At 40.6% G+C, this 20,056-nt stretch overlaps 1 protein-coding gene across 2 annotated transcripts in view; it reads left to right on the top strand.

Annotated features, from left to right (window-relative positions):
- LOC104589224 (rhomboid family protein) overlaps positions 1-19,510 on the top strand; it is a 32,063-nt gene extending 12,553 nt beyond the window's left edge. For both annotated transcript variants that reach the window (XM_010247464.3, XM_010247465.3), the window contains exon 6: positions 19,211-19,510. In XM_010247464.3, the coding sequence (XP_010245766.1) occupies positions 19,211-19,297 (87 nt within the window). In that variant the 3' untranslated portion in view covers positions 19,298-19,510. The remainder of the gene's footprint in view (positions 1-19,210) is intronic.
- The last annotated feature ends 546 nt before the right edge of the window (positions 19,511-20,056 follow it).

Raw genomic sequence — 20,056 nt, 5'->3', positions numbered from 1 at the left:
TTGGGATAATCTTATTATCCGCTTCGATCTATCTCTATAGAGTCGAAGACCTAGTATATAGGAGGCTTCTCCAAAATCTTTCATGGAGAATTGCTGTGAAAGCCATACTTTCACCGTAGTTAACATTCCTACATCATTCCCAATGAGTAGAATGTTATCTACATATATAACCAAGAAAGTAACCTTATCCTCACTGGATTTCCTGTAAACACAGGGCTCATCCGGATTCTGCTTGAAGTCAAACGATTTGACAGCAGAGTCAAAACGGATGTTCCAACTTCTAGAAACTTGCTTAAGTCCATAAATGGATCTGTTAAGTTTACACACCATGTGTTCTTGACCAGCAGCAATGAAGCCTTGCAGCTGCTGCATATAGATATCTTCAGTAAGATCTCCATTCAGGAACGCAGTTTTGACATTCATTTGCCAAATCTCATAGTCATAGTATGTTACTACAGCTAGCTGGATCCTAATGGATTTAAGCATGGCCACAGGCGAAAAGGTTTCATCATAATTGATGCCCTCTTTCTGAGTGTACCCTTTCGCCACCAGACGAGCTTTGTAGGTCTCAACCCTACTATCGGGGCCCTTCTTCCTCTTGTAAATCCATTTGCAACCAATTTCTTTTACCCCGGAGGGCGGATCTACTAGAGTCCAGACTCCATTGGTCTCTATTGAGTCCATTTCAGCTCTCATGGCCTCCACCGACTTCTGGGAATCTATGTCCAACATAGCTTCCGCGTAAGTCACTTTATCCTCTTCACTAGTCAAGGTTTCCACCAGGTAACTATCTTGGTGGCCTGGATACCCGAGTGGATCTTCTAGGTTGGTCACTACCTAGAACTTGTGGGACATCTCCCACTGCTCCTGAGCTCTCCTCATCAAGAACTACTTCCTGACGATGGGTGTCCAGGATGTAATCGGTATCCAAGAATTGTGCATTCTGGCTGCAGAACACTTTCTGCTCACTTGGGTCATAGAATAGGTAACCCACATAGCCTTTCGGGTAGCCTACAAATAGGCAACGACTGGTCTTGGATTTCAACTTGTCTGCACTCGTTCTTTTAACGTGTGCGGGACAACCCCAAATCTTCAAGTGTTTGACACTTGGTTTTCTTTTCGGTCCAAAATTCATATGGAGTGTTCGGAACCGATTTGGTTGGAACCCGATTCAGCACGTAAATCACAGTCTCTAATGCGTAACCCCAAAAGGATGTGGGTAACTCTAAGTGTATGAGAAGTGACCGGACCATATCCAATAAGGTCCTATTCCTCCTCTTTGAAACACCGTTAAGTTGTGGTGTAGCAGGAGGAGCCAACTGTGATACTATCCCATTGTCCTTCAAGTAGTTTCTGAATTCGTCAGAGAGATACTCGCCACCTAGATCTGATCGAAGGGCTTTAACTTCTCTCCCTAACTGTTTTCTCGACCTCTTGTCTGAACTCTTTGAACTTTTCAAAGGATTCTGACTTGTGTCTCATTAGGTACACGTAACCATATCGTGAGAAATCATCGGTAAAGGTGATGAAATACATGTGTTGATTGCGTGTCCTAACACTCAGGGGACCACATACATCATTATGTATAAGGTCAAGTGTGCCTGTACATCTTTCAGGCTTACCGTTAAATGGCCGTTTCGTCATCTTACCTTGTAGGCAAGGCTCACGAGTGGGAAGATCTTCTACAGTTAGAAAATCCAAAGGACCATCCTTTACCAGCCTTGTGATTCGGTCAACACTGATATGGCCAAGTCGGTAATGCCACAGGCACGTGGGATTAACTGTATCACAGACTCTTTTCTGGTGGATTTCAGCCGACGCAGTTTCGGTTATGTTAGTTTCTAGAGAATGTTGTAGAACATAGAGATCGTTCTCCAGTTCCCCATATGCGATGAATCTGTTATTTCTTTTAATAGTAATCATATTACTGAAGAAGACAGAATAACCATCCGTACACAGTTTTGGGAAATCAAAGTTAAATTTTGCATATAAAGACAATCTTTGAGTACAATTGTTCATTCTCTAAAAATAACTCCACGGTTCCTATGGCCGCGGCTGCAACACTTGCAGAAGTCCCCAAATAGAGCGTAACTTCTCCCTCATTCAGCCTTCTGCTTACCTTGAACCCCTGCAGTGAGTTACACTAATGAGTTGAAGCCCCGGAGTCAATACACCAGGACACAGAATCTACCAATAAATTGGTTTCTATAACACAAGATTCGAAATTACCTTTCTTTGATTCCAGGTAGGCAGGACAGTTCATTTTCCAGTGGCCGGTCTTCTTGCAGAAGTAACAGGCATCCGATGCTTTGTCTTTCTTCTGCTTCTTACCCTTAGTGGCTTTCTTCTGAGGCTTCTTTGCCTTTCTCTTTTTCTTGCCTGTCTTGTTAGTTTCAACAAGCATAGCTATAGGTTCATCCTTTTTAATTAGTTTTTCCGCTCGTTGCAACATGTTGCTGAGCTCTTGTAAGCTGACATTTAACTTGTTCATGTTATAATTCATGATGAACGGATTAAAGGAAGGAGGCAAAAAATTCAAAATGAAGTCTATCTAGGTCGCAAGATCCAGCCCGGATTCAAGAGCTTCAAGCTCATTGATGTAGTCCATCATCCGAAGACAATGGTCGTGAACTTGTTGCCCTTTGGACATTTGAGCGGTCATGAACTGTTTCAAGACCTTTTGACGAGTAGAACGATTCTGCTCTTCATACATCGTTCTCAAACTATCCAATATGTCCTTGGCGAGCTCGATCTGATCGAACTGGCTCTGTATCGGATTGTCTAATGAGGCAATGATGTAACACCAGGCAAGGGAGTTTTTCTCCTCCCAGTCCTGATAGTCTCTCCTTCGGGCCTCAGAAGCCCTATCACCCGGACGCTCCGAGGCGGGATTTTTAGCCACTTTGTCTAACTTTTCGGAGGTTAGGACCAGCATAAGGTTCCTATACCAGTCGGCATAGTTCGGGCCCTTCAGCTTGTTGTCATCAAGAAGCTTTGCAAATTGTCCGTTTGCCATTTTTTGATAAAAAAACAAACATCAGTCCACAACCTAATTTGATTCATGTTCATTACATAGATATGCTTTTAATCTACGTTCCATTCCCATGTATTCATCTCTGAGATTTCCCTCCCATCTCAGCGACGGAGACTAGGAGTTGTCTTTGGAAACGCGGGAAATCACATAGGGTGCATGGAGCCAACTGTTTAAGCTGCATAACCCCACCAACTTTCTGTGAATGATCATATCCAGTCATCATATGAGTTTTCCCTTTGGCCTCTGTCAGACAAAGTTTAGAGCCGTTTTTAGGTAAACCTTTCTGTTCAGTGAGTGCTTATCCATCATATTCGTGAATGCCAAGGTACCATGAGAGAGTTCCCATTTTCCGGTGAAGCCCCTCCCACATCGGTCTATGACGCCCCTATCATCTTATGAAACACTCAGACAAGCCAAACAACAAATGAATAAACCATTTGTCTGGTGTGTTTCCTCATTACTTAAGGACCCATTCTCATGCTAATGATGGAAGGCCTTTAGAGAGTTCATCATATGAATCTCCCTATCACATGCACTCGTATTAGCTGGAGGGAACAGTAATTACGCCCTAATTTGGTCTAGGTCAAACCAAAGTGGCTCCCACTGACTTTCATAAAGCCAGATTTCGGTGGGCCCAAATCGGCTAGGATTCCGCACGTATCCTCTCCAGGAGGTGTGGGGCCCACCATTGAGGGAGGTCATCCAATGACCAAAAGGGACACCATGGCAATGATGTGCATTCAGCCATGGTGTGCGGAAGAGTCACTATCAAAACTGCATAGACCAAATTCTTATGGTTCATGCTCGAAGCACATCACACATCCATACATCACATGCAAGGATAAATTGATCCAATCAATTAAATATCTGTAAAGTCCATTTGAAGCCCATTTTAATCTATAATATTAACCATTAATATTATCTAGGTATATGGGCTGAATTAGGATTGATCAGTTTGGTCCTTATAGCTTTATCCGCGAAGTGGGATTTTTGGCAGTTTTAACAACTTAAAACTGGGCCTTTATAGGTTGGGCCGAATTAAACACTTAATTAATTATCAATACTTAGGCCCATTAGTGGGAAAAAAAAGGGGTTGACATTCAGCCATGATCGAACCCTAGATTCGGTCCAACCAGTTTGGACCAATCTGGTTCGAATGGGGCTAGGGTTTGATCTTTAATTAAAGATTTAATTCAAGAATTAATCTGAAATTAATTACTGATAAAAGATCAAGCAAGAATCAGTCAGATAGGGCTATTCGCACATTCCATCCTGCAAAACAGAGGTTAGATCCCAGTTTGCAGTTTCTCAAACTGCAAATCGCAGATAGCGATTTTCCCATCTGCGGAATCTGCTTCCTGCGCCGCCAGTTTCGATCCAAAATAAAATAAACAGAAATCCTAATTTTCTATTAATATTACATCAGATCGAATCCTATACATTCAGTCTAAAAAATAAAAAAAAAAAATTATTTACAGACCTGAATGAATGAATAGAAACTGCAAATCACAGGTTCACTACGCCAATTAAGATTTTGATCTCCCGTTGTACGAATAGCCCATAAATCAAGAAAATAAGAAAGAACAATTCTAAATAAATTCCAGATTTATAAAAACTAAATTCAAATCACTCGCCCATTAACTGGGAACAAATTTCCCAGAAAAACTTTAAACTACGCAAATCGGGTAGAAGACCTTCTGCTTATTTGCGCAGGTTTCAGATCTGGTTTGTTTGGTTCAAGACTTGAACCTGGCTCTGATACCCCTAAAGGGATGTAAGATCCATCACATGGACTGAGAGGTTAAGTTAAAAGTACATATATATTTTATATGTACATCAATCGTTGCAGCCGAGGGATCCATATTGCAAAATATATAGTTAAAAGTACATATGTATTTAAGCATATATATGTCCAGTTAAAAGTACATCAATTGTTGAGATTTGTTTTGCAAAATATGTTTTATATGAGACATAAAAGTATATATATTATGGTTTCTAAAATGTTTGCGAAATGTTTTAATTCCCGGGATCCATAAAAGCAGAGAGTGCAACACTGTTCTTTGCAGTCGAGGGAGAGGTCTTCTCTTGTCGGGCAGTGTTTGATCATTATGGGCTGAGAGGTTAAGTGTAAGGCCTGTAAGGGTAATACCTGATGGGCTAATCTTGCATCTGCCCACAGTCCCTGGGTTTTTATAAGGTGGCTTGGCCCAGGGACCACTTAATGTAAGTGTTGGGCCCAATAGAAGTCCATGTGATGGGTTTCAGGGGGTGCACTGTCCACAATAGTGTATTCGGCCAAGCCTTGTAACAAAGCCTGGGCCGAACCCATGTGGCTGATGTGTAGATCAAGCTTGGGTCCCACGCCATACAAAGAAGCCCAACTGGGCAGCAGTTTGGAAGCAGTTTTGAGCATATAGACTTATTGGGCCTGAAGCCCATTTCGAACTGGCTTAATTTGATTAGTTAAATAGATGGGGTGGATTTGGGATTAAATCAGCAGATAGGATAGAGTCCTACCCTATCCACTCAGAGAGACCAGATCTGAATACAGATCTGGAAACCTCCTGATAAGATCCGGAGAAGGCTGATCTAATCTGTAGATAAGATAAGGGTCTTATCCTTATCACTTAAAGAGAGTCCAAATTCAGATAATGATCTGAATTAGGAAACTCCTGATAGGATTACGAGCTGATCTCTTTAAGCTTGTAAAACAGGAAGGGGGCGAACCATCCAGATCATCCCAGAAATTCCAGAGACCAGATTTCGAATTACAGAGAGAAGAATACACAGTGCGACTGCGCCTTCTCCCTGTGATCCCTTCCTGCCGCCGCCATACTGTCAGTTCGTTCTCCAACATTGTAGGAGTGATCAAGATTGGATCTTGACATCAGTCTTTGCTGAAAGGCTGATAGGAAGTTGTGCTCACTGCCTCCATTGGATTCTTGCTAAAGAATTCGGTTCGTAGGATGGCCCTTCTGATTCTGCTCCTCCATCCACTGTGTCATCTTCAATGGGAACAGTCTTTGGTGATCTTCTTTGGGCGTGAACACCTCCATTGAGAGATATTGTTTCTCTATATCAGGTATATCCCTCTCCTACTGTTTCGTTTTAAATCTGGTTCGATTCATGGTTCAAGATTGATCCATGTGATGGATCTTACATCCCTTTAGGGGTATCAGAGCCAGGTTCAAGGCTTGAACCAAACAAATCAGATCTGAAACCTGCGCAAATAAGCAGAAGGTGTTCTACCCGATTTGCGCAGTTTAAAGTTTTTCTGGGAAATTTGTTCCCAGTTAATGGGCGAGTGATCTGAATTTAGTTTTTATAAATCTGGAATTTATTTAGAATTGTTCTTTCTTATTTTCTTGATTTATGGGCTATTCGTACAACGGGAGATCAAAATCTTAATTGGCGCAGTGAACCTGCGATTTGCAGTTTCTATTCATTCATTCAGGTCTGTAAATAATTTTTTTTTTTATTTTTTATTTTCTAGACTGAATGTATAGGATTCGATCTGATGTAATATTAATAGAAAATTAGGATTTCTGTTTATTTTATTTTGGATCGAAACTGGCGGCGCAGAAAGCAGATTCCGCAGATGGGAAAATCGCTATCTGTGATTTGCAGTTTGAGAAACTGCAAACTGGGATCTAACCTTTGTTTTGCAGGATGGAATGTGCGAATAGCATTATCTGACTGATTCTTGCTTGATCTTTTATCAGTAATTAATTTCAGATTAATTCTTGAATTAAATCTTTAATTAAAGATCAAACCCTAGCCCCATTCGAACCAGATTGGTCCAAACTGGTTTGACTGAATCTAGGGTTCGATCATGGCTGAATGTCAACCCCTTTTTTTTCCCACTAATGGGCCTAAGTATTGATAATTAATTAAGTGTTTAATTCGGCCCAACCTATAAAGGCCCAGTTTTAAGTTGTTAAAACTGCCAAAAGCCCACTTCGCGGATAAAGCTATATGGACCGAACTGATCAATCCTAATTCAGCCCATATACCTAGATAATATTAATGGTTAATATTATAGATTAAAATGGGCTTCAAATGGGCTTTACAGATATTTAATTGATTGGATCAATTTATCCTTGCATGTGATGTATGGATGTGTGATGTGCTTCGAGCATGAACCATAAGAATTTGGTCCATGCAGTTTTGATAGTGGCTCTCTTCCGCACACCATGGCTGAATGCACATCATTGCCATGGTGTTCCTTTTGGTCATTGGATGACCTCCCTCAATGGTGGGCCCCACACCTCCTGGAGAGGATACGTGTGGAACCCTAGACGATTTGGGCCCACCGAAATCTGGCTTTATGAAAGTCAGTGGGAGCCACTTTGGTTTGACCTAGACCAAACTAGGGCGTAATTACTGTTCCCTCCAGCTAATATGAGTGCATGTGATAGGGAGATTCATATGATGAACTCTCTAAAGGCCTTCCATCATTAGCATGAGAATGGGTCCTTCAGTAATGAGGAAACACACCAGACAAATGGGTTATCGATTTGTTGTTGGGCTTGTCTGAGTGTTTCTTAAGATTATAGGGGCGTCATAGACCGATGTGGGAGGGGTTTCACTTGAAAATGGGAACTCTCTCACGGTACCTTGGCATTCACGAATATGATGGATAATTATTCACTAGACAGAAAGGTTTACCTAAAAACGGCTCTGAACCTTGTCTGACAGAGGCCAAAGGGAAAACTCATATGATGACTGGATATGATCATTCACAGAAAGTTGGTGGGGTTATGCAGCTTAAACAGTTGGCTCCATGCACCCTATGTGATTTCCCGCGTTTCCAAAGACAACTCCTAGTCTCTGTCGTTGAGATGGGAGGGAAATCTCAGAGATGAATAAATGGGAATGGATCGTAGATTAAAAGCCATATCTATGTAATGAACATGAATCAAATTAGGTTGTGGACTGATGTTTGTTTTTTTATCAGAAAATGGCAAATGGACAATTTGCAAAGTTTCTTGATGACAACAAGCTGAAGAGCCCGAACTATGCCGACTGGTATAGGAACCTTATGCTGGTTCTAACCTCCGAAAAGTTAGACAAAGTGGCTAAAAATCCCGCATCAGAGCGTCCGGGTGATGGGGCTTCTGAGGCCCGAAGGAGAGACTATCAGGACTGGGAGGAGAAAAACTCCCTTGCCCAGTGTTACATCATTGCCTCATTAGACAATCCGATACAGAGGCAGTTCGATCAGATCGAGCTCGCCAAGGACATATTAGATAGTTTGAGAACGATGTATGAAGAGCAGAATCGTTTTACTCGTCAAAAGGTCTTGAAACAGTTCATGACCGCTCAAATGTCTAAAGGGCAACAAGTTCACGACCATTGTCTTCGGATGAGGGGTTACATCAATGAGCTTGAAGCTCTTGGATCCGGGCTGGATCTTGCGACCCAGATAGATGCCATCCTTAATTTTTTGCCTCCTTCCTTTAATCCGTTCATCATGAATTATAACATAAACAAGTTGAATGTCAGCTTGCAAGAGCTCAACAACATGTTGCAATGAGCGGAAGAACTAATGAAAAAGGATGAGCCTGTAGATATGCTTGTTGAAGTTTGCAAGACGGGCAAGAGAAAGCGGAATGCAAAGAAGCCTCAGAAGAAAGCCACTAAGGGAAAGAAGCAGAAGAAAGACAAAGCATCGGATGCCTGTCACTTCTGCAAGAAGACCAACCACTGGAAAAGGAACTGTCTTGCCTACCTGGAATCCAAGAAAGGTAATTTCGAATCTTGTGTTATAGAAATCAATTTATTGGTAGCTTCTGCGTCCTGGTGTATTGACTTTGGGGCTTCAACTCATGCGTGTAACTCACTGCAGGGGTTCAAGGTAAGTAGAAGGCTGAGTGAGGGAGAAGTTACGCTCTACTTTGGGACTTCTGCAAGTGTTGCAGTGGCGGCCATAGGAACCGTGGAGTTAATTTTTAGAGAAGGAACAATTGTATTCAAAGATTGTCTTTATGTACAAAATTTAAGAAGAAATTTGATTTCTGTCTCAAAACTGTGTGTGGATGGTTATTTTGTCTTCTTTAGTAATACGATTACTATTAAAAGAAATAATAGATTCATCGAATACGGGGAACTGGAGAACGGTCTATATGTTCTACACCATTCTCTAGAAACTAACATAACCGAAACTGCGTCGGCTGACATCCACAAGAAAAGAGTTCGTGATACAGTTAATCCCACGTGCCTGTGGCATTACCGATTTGGCCATATCGGTGTTGACCGAATCACAAGGTTCGTAAATGATGTTCCTTTGGATTTTCTAATTGTAGAAGATCTTCCCACTTGTGAGCCTTGCCTACAAGGTAAGATGACGAAACGACCATTTAACGGTAAGCCTGAAAGATGTACAGGCACACTTGACCTTATTCATAGTGATGTATGTGGTCCCCTGAGTGTTAGGACACGCAATCAACAGGTGTATTTCATCACCTTTACCAATGATTTCTCACGATATGGTTACGTGTACCTAATGAGACACAAGTCAGAATCCTTTGAAAAGTTCAAAGAGTTCAGACAAGAGGTCGAGAAACAGTTAGGGAGAGAAATTAAAGCCCTTCGATCAGATCGAAGTGGCAAGTATCTCTTTGACGAATTCAGGGACTACTTGAAGGACAATGGGATAGTATCACAGTTGGCTCCTCTTGCTACACAACTTAACGGTGTTTCAGAGAGGAGGTATAGGACCTTATTAGATATGGTCCGGTCACTTCTCATACACTCAGAGTTACCCACATCCTTTTGGGGTTACGCATTAGAGGCTGCGATTTACGTGCTGAATCGGGTTCCAACCAAATCGGTTCCGAACACTCCATATGAACTTTGGACCGAAAAGAAACCAAGTGTCAGACACTTGAAGATTTGGGGTTGTCCCGCACACGTTAAAAGAACGAGAGCAGACAAGTTGGAATCCAAGACCAGCCGTCGCCTATTCGTAGGTTAACCGAAAGGCTCTATGGGTTCCCTATTCTATGACCCAAGTGAGTAGAAGTTGTTTTGCAGCTGAAATACACAATTCTTGGAAACCGATTACATCTTGGACACCCATCGTCAGGAAGTAGTTCTTGATGAGGAGAGCTCAGGAGCAGTGGGAGATGTCCCACAAGTTCCAGGTAGTGACCAACCTAGAAGATCCACTCGGGTATCCAGGCCACCAGTCCGTTATGGTTATGACCAGGATAGTTACCTGGTGGAAACCTTGACTAGTGAAGAGGATCCCGTGACTTAGGCGGAAGCTATGTTGGACATAGATTCCCAGAAGTGGGTGGAGGCCATGAGAGCTGAGATGGACTCAATGAAGACCAATGGAGTCTTGACCCTAGTAGATCCGCCCTCTGGGGTAAAAGCAATTGGTTGCAAATGGATTTACAAGAGGAAGAAGGGCCCCGATGGTAGGGTTGAGACCTACAAAGCTCGTCTAGTGGCGAAAGGGTACACTCATTAAGAGGGCATCGATTATGAGGAAACCTTTTCGCCTGTGGCCATGCTTAAACCCATTAGGATCCTGCTGGCTGTAGCAGCATACCATGCTTATGAGATTTAGCCGATGGATGTCAAAACTGCATTCCTGAATGGAGATCTTACTGAAAATATCTATATGCAGCAGTCGCAAGGCTTCATTGCTGCTGGTCAGGAACACATGGTATGTAAACTTAACAGATCCATTTATGGACAAAAGCAAGTTTCTAGAAGTTGGAACATCCGTTTTGATTCTGCTGTCAAATCGTTTGACTTGAAGCAAAATCCGGATGAACCCTGTGTTCACAGTAAATCCAGTGAGGATAAGGTTACTTTCTTGGTTTTGTATGTAGATGACATTCTACTCATTGGGAATGATGTAGGAATGTTAACTACGGTGAAAGTATGACTTTCACAGCAATTCTCCATGAAAGATCTTGGAGAAGCCTCCTATATACTTGGTCTTCGACTCTATAGAAATAGATCGAAGCGGATAATAGGATTATCCCAATCTGCTTACATTGACAAAATAGTCAAATGATACAGCATGGAGAACTCCAAGAAAGGAAATGTTCGTTTTAGGCACGGAGTCACTCTCTCCAAGATGTCTCCCAAGATTTCTGAGGAGATTGAGGGCATGAAGGACGTTCCCTATGCCTCTGTCGTAGGGAGCATCATGTATGCCATGCTGTGCACTCGCCCTGACATTGCTCAGGCAGTGAGTGTGGTAAGCAGATTCCAAGCCAACCTAGGGCAGGAGCACTGAACCGCTGTGAAAACTATACTCAAATACCTACGAAGGACGAAAGAGTTTTGTTTGGTATTCGATGGTAGTTCACTACAGATCCAAGGGTATACTGATGCCGATTTCTAGTCGGATCCAGATGATAGAAAGTCTACATCTGGATATGTTTTCATGATAGGATCGTGTGCTGTTTGCTGGAAAAACAGCAAACAGGGGTCCACCGCAGACTCCACAACCGAAGCCAAATACATTGCCGCAAGCGAGGCTGCCAAAGAAGCCGTGTGGATGAAGAAGTTTGTTCACGAGTTGGGAGTAGTTCCATCCAGCACATCACCCATCCTGTTGTTGTGTGACAACAATGGAGCAATTGCTCAGGCTAAGGAGCCACAAGCCCACTCGAAGTCAAAGCACATCGAGAGGAAGTACCACGTACTGCGGGAGATTGTTGTTAGAGGGGACGTCCTGATTCAGAAGGTAGCGTTAGCGGAAAATGTAGCAGACCCATTGACGAAGCCACTATCACAGAAAGTGTTTGAGAAACACGTGGAAAGCATGGGACTCCGGCTTATAACAGATTGGACTTAAGTGCAAGTGGGAGCTGTTAGACAGTCTTTGTATGCCCTTAGCTTCAATTAGAATGATGTACTTTTGACGTTTATTTTAAATGAATATAGTGCATATTTGATTCATGTTCTTGTGGTTTGTTTCTGTGTTATACCCTTAAACTGGACACTTAATGAGACTCGTGTTAGTTTAGAATGTTCACAGCCAGTGGATCGGTCTGTGTTATACCCTTAAACTGACACTGATGTTCCACCAAGTCGGTTGGGGTGGCCTGTTTTAGCCGCCAGGGTGAGACCCAAGGCACATGTAGTGTAGGATTAATTGAATCTTTGAATTGGACCAAATTTTCAATATTGCCCTGGATCTTGGAGATTAATGGGCAAAACTGGAAAGTTGCACCTGACCCCTAGACTCGATTATGATACTGCACTAGGTATCGGATTGGGCTGTCTTTGATATGTCAATCAGTGAGATCCTTAGCAGGGGTCAAAACCTGGGTATGTTGGGACAGTCTGAGAATTCATCTGAGTGGGTGATCATAGTGACAGGATCAACCCCTTTTTCGAACAAAGGTAATGAGATATAAAAGTATATATATTATGGTTTGTAAAATGTTTGCGAAAGGTTTTAATTCCCAGGATCCATAAAAGCAGAGAGTGCAACACTGTTCTTGTAGCCGAGGGAGAGGTCATCTTTTGTCGGGCAGTGTTTGATCATTATGGGCTGAGAGGTTATGTGTTAGCCTGTAAGGGTAATACCTGATGGCTAATCTTGCATCTGTCCACAGTCCCTGGGTTTTCATAAGGTGGCTTGGCCTAGGGACCACTTAATGTAAGTGTTGGGCCCAATAGAAGTCCATGTGATGGGTTTCAGGGGGTGCACTGTCAACAACAGTGTATTCGGCCAAGCTTTGTAACAAAGCCTGGGCCGAACCCATGTGGCTGATGTGTAGATCAATGCTTGGGTCCCACGCCATACAAAGAAGCCCAACTGGGCAGCAGTTTGGAAGCAGTTTTGAGCACATAGACTTATTGGGCCTGAAGCCCATTTCGAATTGGCCTAATTTGATTAGTTAAATAGATGGGGTGGATTTGGGATTAAATCAGCATATAGGATAGAGTCTTACACTATCCACTCAGAGAGACCAGATCTGAATACAGATTTGGAAACCTCCTGATAAGATCTGGAGAAGGCTGATCTAATCTGTAGATAAGATAAGGGTTTTATCCTTATCACTTAAAGAGAGTCCAAATTCAGATAATGATCTGAATTAGGAAACTCCTGATAGGATTACGAGCTGATCTCTTTAAGCTTGTAAAACAGGAAGGGGGTGAACCATCCAGAACATCCCAGAAATTCCAGAGACACCAGATTTCAAAATACAGAGAGAAGAATACACAGTGTGACTGCGCCTTCTCCCTGTGATGCCTTCCTGCCACCGCCATACTGCTAGTTCGTTCTCCAACATTGTAGGAGTGATCAAGATTGGATCTTGACATTAGTCTTTGCTGAAAGGCTAATAGGAAGTTGTGCTCACTGCCTCCATTGGATTCTTCCTAAAGAATTCGATTCGTAAGACGGCCCTTCTGATTCTGCTCCTCCATCCACTGTGTCATCTTCAGTGGGAACAGTCTTTGGTGATCTTCTTTGGGCGTGAACACCTCCATTGAGAGATATTATTTCTCTGTATCAGGTATATCCCTCTCCTACTGTTTCGTTTCAAATCTGGTTCGATTCATGGTTCAAGATTGATCCTTGAAAAATATGATTTTTCTAAAATAGGGAATGTGATTCCCAGTTGAAGGGAGAGAAATTTTTGAAATTTGCCCACCCCATTCCGCACGTTTTAGGCGTCCATGTGATGGATCTTACATCCCTTCACCAAGTTGATTCCCTCTATGCAGCTTTTTTCCAAATTTATTTTCAGGTTGGAGATCCTCTCAAAAGCTTTTATTAGATCTTTCAAGTTTGCCACCTTCTCACTACTACCCCCCTCACAAAAAATCATTTGGTCATCTACAAACTAGAGATGGGTGACTGGGACTTGTTTCCTCCCTATTCTCTAACCCCTAATTACATCTTCCCTATCAGCCTTGGTAATGATTCTACTAAATACATCAGTTATTAGAGTAAAGATAAATGGTGAAAGTGGGTCCCCTAGCCTCAGGCCCCTATAAGCTGGAAAGAAGTCCTTCACCACGCCATTGACCAAAATTGAACAGTGACATGAATTGATACACCCAAACATCCATTTACACCACTTATCCCCAAACCCACAAATTTTCAAAACCTCAATTGGGAACTGCTAATCCACTAGATCATATGCCTTTTCAAGGTCCAATTTACAAACAAAACCCCTTTGTTTAGTTCTTTTCATCTCCTCAACACATTTATTCGCAATTAGGATTTGTTCTGTTATTTATCGCCCATGAATGAAAGCCCCTTGGGCTTGGCTAATAATGGAGGGGAGAATTTATTTACTCCTAAAAAAAACACTTTAGCCAGGTTTTTGTAAACACTTGTCACCAAACTAATCGGCTTGAAATCTTTAGGGTGGCTAGCATCGGTTTTCTTAGGACTAAGAGCTAAGAAAGTGGCATTAATTCCAGGGCTTACTATGTGGTTATCTACAAATTCCTTAAAAACATCACACAAGTCATCTTTCAGCACCTCCCAACAGTCTTGGTAGAAAGCCATTGTAAAACCATCCGGGCTTGGGGCCTTAGATCTTTCCATTAGAAAGACTATTTTCTTTATCTCTTCTTCCTCAATACTCCTTTCTTGCCACCTTACCTTTTCTTTTCATCCAGCCTTGGCCATTCCAATACTTCCACTACTACTATTTCATTCAAAGGCCTTGTAAAAAGTGATTTGAAGTGATTCACAAAGATCTTGGCTATGTCAACCTGGTTGGTTATCACCTCCTCATCTAGCTCTAACTTAGTCACAAAATTCTTCCTCCTTCCATTTGCTAAGTCATGAAAAAAATGGTATTCCCGTCACCCTCCTTAATCCACCTATGCCTAGACTTTTGCCTCCAGTTGATCTCCTTTCTCAAAAGCACCTCTTCAAGATCCCCTTTTAGTAGTCTTCACATTTCTCTATCATTCTTAGACAATATAATTTGGGATTCCTTCTCATCCAAATCTTTTATTCGAGTTATCAACTCATCTTATGTTCCTCCAATCTCTCAAAGTGATCCCTATTCCACTCTTTAATCTTAGTTCTTCATCTCTTCAGTTTTTTGTGGAATCTTACCCCCTTCCAGTTGACCACCCACATTTCCTCTCCCCACCACTCTTTCACCTTATTCACGAAATCTGGGTGGGTTAGCCACATATTTTCAAACCTAAAAGGTTTAGGTCTAGTGACAAAGGATTCGGGCCTAATTTGATTGGATAATGATCAAAGGTAACCCTAGGCAAAGCTCTAGAAATCAAGGATACCCAAGGCCTCTCCCAATCTGTGTTGAAGAGGAATCTATCCAATTTGGAATAGAGGAGATTCTTGGAAATTGGACCAAGTAAATTTATCATGCAGAAGTGGAATTTCCTTCAATTCACATTCTTCAATAAAGCCATTAAACTTTCTCATGCTGGTTGTGATTGTTCTATGAGGGCTGTTAGTCTCACACAACCATGGACCTTCAATTCACACCATGGACCATCCCAAAGCCCTTGGATTACATAAAGCTCCTACCACAACTCATTCCTTTCTCTATAAGAGTTATATCCATAAATGTTGGTTAGAACCCATACAAATCCATTCTCCACATTCTTGAACTTGATGGAGACTATAAACCTGCCTACCAGTTCCTCCATTGCTTCAATCTCTTCCTTCCAGAGTGTGACAATTCCCCCCGAAGCTCCCCAAGAGGGACTGAGGTCCATCCTACTCCCCTAGATCTCCAAAAGATCCTAACCCAACTTCTATCTAAATCCATTAGCTTGGTTTCTTGTAGTAGCATGATATCAGGTTTTTCCCTTTTGATTAGATCTTTGATCACTCTCCTCTTTCTTGCGCTTCCTAACTAATGGTTTTCATGGAGATAGTTTGAAACTAGGAACCCAACAGATTTTCCTCAACTTCCTTAGTTAAGGCCCCTCCTATCCCCCCTGCCACTAAACTCTAAATCTCCCTCTATTTCTGCCTCCAAAATATTTCTTCTCTCAAGAGGACATCTTCCAACTCCTTTACTTTCATTCTCACTTTACTCTCTTGCTAATTCATAGATCTTGGAGCCTCCTTTTCATCTAGTTCTTTAGTCTAGGGCAATAGAATGGCTTTTTGTTTTTCTAATCTCCCTAATTGGTCCCTATTCAACTCCTTTAATTTGGCTCTAAGTCTTTTCAATTTCTTATGAAATCTAACCCCTTCCATTTTCACCCCTTTCAATCTTCATTCCACTAGTCTTTGGTCTTATGCACGAAGTCCGGGTGTGTTAGCCACTAGGGTGAGTAAACAGTTTATTTGGTTAAAAACCAAACTGAATATACTGAACTTTTTAAAATCAAAATTTTAAATGAAAAACCGAACCAAAACCTAAATATTTGGTTCAGTTTTCGGTTATTTTGGTTAAAACCGAATTTCATCACTATATGTGTTTTAATATATCTTATAGATATTATATATGTATTATATTAAAAGTATGTATTATACAATATATATAATAAACTATACATTTTAATATATAATATAATGCAATATAATATATATTATACATATTATATATGTATCATATGTTAATATATATTATATAGATAATAAAGTTTGGTTAATTTGTTTTTTAAGTTAACCGAATTTCCAAACCTGAAAAGCAAAACTGAAATGAAATTTTATAAAACTGAAATAACCAAATCGACAAAATCGAAACCGAAATTTTTGGTTTGGTTTTTCAGTTTTAACTGAACAATGCTCACCCCTATTAGCCACATATTCTCAAATCTAAAGGGTCTTGGTCCATTTACAAAGGACTCATGGCCTAGTTTAATGGGACAGTGATCAGAAGTAACTCTAGATAGAGCTCTAGCCACTAAATCTGTCCAAGGGTTCTATTTCCCTTGCCAGAAATAGAAGCAAGCGAACCAACAACAATGAAACTTTATCCCTACTAAAACACAAAATATAAGAAAAGAATAGTTATGAAATACTAGTCATATGATTCGGAGCTTGAGTCTATTATCCAGGAAATACTCTCCTTACCTGTCATAGAGGCATGATTTGTAGTACTAGTACCTGTATGAGCATAGGTAGTTGTATGTCTCAGTCTCTCATAAGACTTGTAATTGTGGCTAATCCCCAATACTACCCTTGAGTTGACTAATATAGCAACTATACCTCTCTACCTCTACTCTGTCCATTGCAAGTGTCTTTGATGATGGTAATCATTGGAGAACGGAGAATAGGATGCACTGTATCAAATTGGGGTGTAGCTTCCAAGAAGTCTCCGTGGCATGTACAGGTTTCCTTGCAATGTTCACATACCAAGTCCTTATCTTCCTTCTTCCTATCTCCAATATGTTTTGGCCTACTAGATGCCATCGCTGTAGCATCTATCTAGGTGATCTCAACATTAAACTCTACTCTCCTCACTATGTGGATTAAGGAGTAGCGCTGTGCTATAGTCAAATCATGGCAAGTGAGAATATGATGCCTCGTAATCTGGATTGAGCCTGGATAGAAACTCAAGTACTCAATTCCTCCCAACCAGTGCATTGTGAGTCTTAGTGTCCTTATCACACCACTGGACAGTCTCCAAATGATCAATCTCCTACCAAAGAGCCAAAGAGCCTAGAGAGTAGAGAATATAATTCCAATGATGCATCTCCTTGCTTCTAGTTCTTTACTTGCATCTTTCACTGGTAAGCCCTAGCCACATCCAAGGGTTGAGAATAAGTAAAAGTGACTATATAACTGACATCCTTTGTAGTCTTCATTCACAAATAACTTCTAACATGTGGCTGCATAGAATTAATCAACATGGATATTGGTTAAGTTGTTAACCTATGATGTAACCCAACTTTCTAGGCTGTCCTATCCCAATCTTCATTGATTGAGCCCATTCCAGGAGTCTGTGCTTCATTGTAGTAATCACACCACTATTCTTTGTCCATGGTACATCTAATCAGGGTCCCACTCTTTGGGCTAGCCTTCTGATCACTACTAAATGCTTCCATGCCTTTTCAAGCATATGGAAAACACAACATACCCAGAATAAGCCACTCCTGGGATGAAACAATCCCCAAACAGTCTACTAGAGGCCCTTTCAGAGCAAAAAACATCAATCTGGGACCAGGAGAAACACAAGAACCTGCTGATCTCTATTTTAGGTCAAAAGAAGTTCAACTAGACCCAACTGCCCCAATAAAATAGGTCATATACCTGTATCACCAGTTTTGTCTCAGCCCCTGAAGGAGAAACTAGACATCAAGCAATTGATCACTCCAATCTCTCCAGAGAGGCTCTTTACTGTAATTGATTTCTCTATTATGGTGATCTACCTTGAATAAATGGCAAGCACTTGTCCCAGAAGGCAAGAGCAAAACTGAACCAAAAAATGCCTACCTCTTATGTTTCTTGTTTTAAGGCAACTCCCCAAGATCACTTCTTGGGCAGGAAACAACCCCAAAAACTCCAAGAACCAGACCACTAGATGGGATTGATCAGCCCTTTTTACACTCCCATTCAGTCAGCTGATCCTAGAACTGCATGGAGTTCACTTCAAGAGGACTAAAAAGTGCCCTAATACCAACTTGAAATGTAAAGTACTCTAACGCAGTGTAGAAAATTGGTATAGAACAAGATTTGGATTGATAAAGATGAAGAGAAAAGAAGAAATTTTGAAAGAGGCTAAAAAGTGAGCTGCCGCCTCTCACACTTCTATTTATAATAAATATATGTACACTGCCAAAAATCCCCCTGGATGGGCAAATATAAGTAAAAAGAGTAAACAGCATAGAAAGACCATATGGGGCATTACTCAGCAGCTATAAACAATAAAAAATGAAAAATGAAAAAACTAAAAAGAATAGTTATCAACATCTCACTCATCAAAAAAAAAAAAAAGTTATCAACATCTCAACACATGTTGCATGCTTTCTTCCTATTCGATATTTATCTCTGTGCTCAGTGCTGCTTTTTGGTTGCATAATGGTTACATGTTATTGAATTTGTGGATTATTTTATGTTAGGGCTCTGTCTTAGTTCAGCTTTTATGCTTCTCACAATTCCTAAATAAAAGAACTTTTATGGTAATTTGTCCATGATGAAAGAAAATATATCCTTCGTCAAATTTGTCCTTTTTTGTTGAGATATATTGGCTTTGTTCTATCATAATTTCATTTGACTCATTTTATTTAATTTCATTTTACCATCAGCGTGGGGGGAATCTTGCTATACCGGCAGATCGGTTCTTGTATGAATTAGCATTCAAGCTGTGGAAGGCCCCTAAATATGGAGCATGATGTTTCCTGAAGTTGGATTTCTTTAATTATTATTTTTTATTGTTTTATGCATCTTTAGTTTGGAGTTAAACCCACCAAAAACATGCGTTTGGAATTAAAAGGATTTCAAGCGGTTTGTTAATATTTGGGTTGTATTCTCAAACATGTAATTGCAAACCGTTTCACATCTCATGAAAAAAACTAATAAATATACTATTTTTACTTCATTTCAAAGTTATTGTGTATTGTCTATATCTTGAGTTATTCTCACATAGATCGTTGGGCCCTTCTAATCTTCATACCTGTATTAATTTTGGTTCTAGACTCGACCTATTTGGTTCATTTGATGCACTTTCATAATCAAGATAAATTAATTTTTTGTCATTTAAGTTTCCCTCGATAGCCTTTACACAAGCACGAGTGGTGCTTTTGGAAGTAGAAAGCAGAATGACAAGGAATTATCAGCTATAGGAAGTTGGAACAAAGGTTCAAAGTATTGGAAACATCAAGTGTATCAGAAAGGCAATTTTTAGAGACGTATCGGGATACGTCTTAGATACACATGTGTATCGGAAAAAAACTAAGATACACAAATATAGTTGGAAACACTATAAATATATTAATAAATCATAAAAATACATCAACAATACTAAATATAAGACCTGAATGAGGTGTATATATATTAAATTAATATATTTTAATCGTTTATTAAGAAATATATTGAAGTTAATTATAATTTCATTAAAAATCCTATGCTTAACTATAATTTATAAATTATAA

Source organism: Nelumbo nucifera, chromosome 3, assembly GCF_055504915.1.
Source record: "Nelumbo nucifera cultivar China Antique chromosome 3, China Antique-T2T, whole genome shotgun sequence".
Classification (NCBI taxonomy): domain Eukaryota; kingdom Viridiplantae; phylum Streptophyta; class Magnoliopsida; order Proteales; family Nelumbonaceae; genus Nelumbo; species Nelumbo nucifera.
The sequence above is the reverse complement of the archived record's forward strand: the minus strand, read 5'-3'. Positions and strand labels throughout refer to the sequence as shown.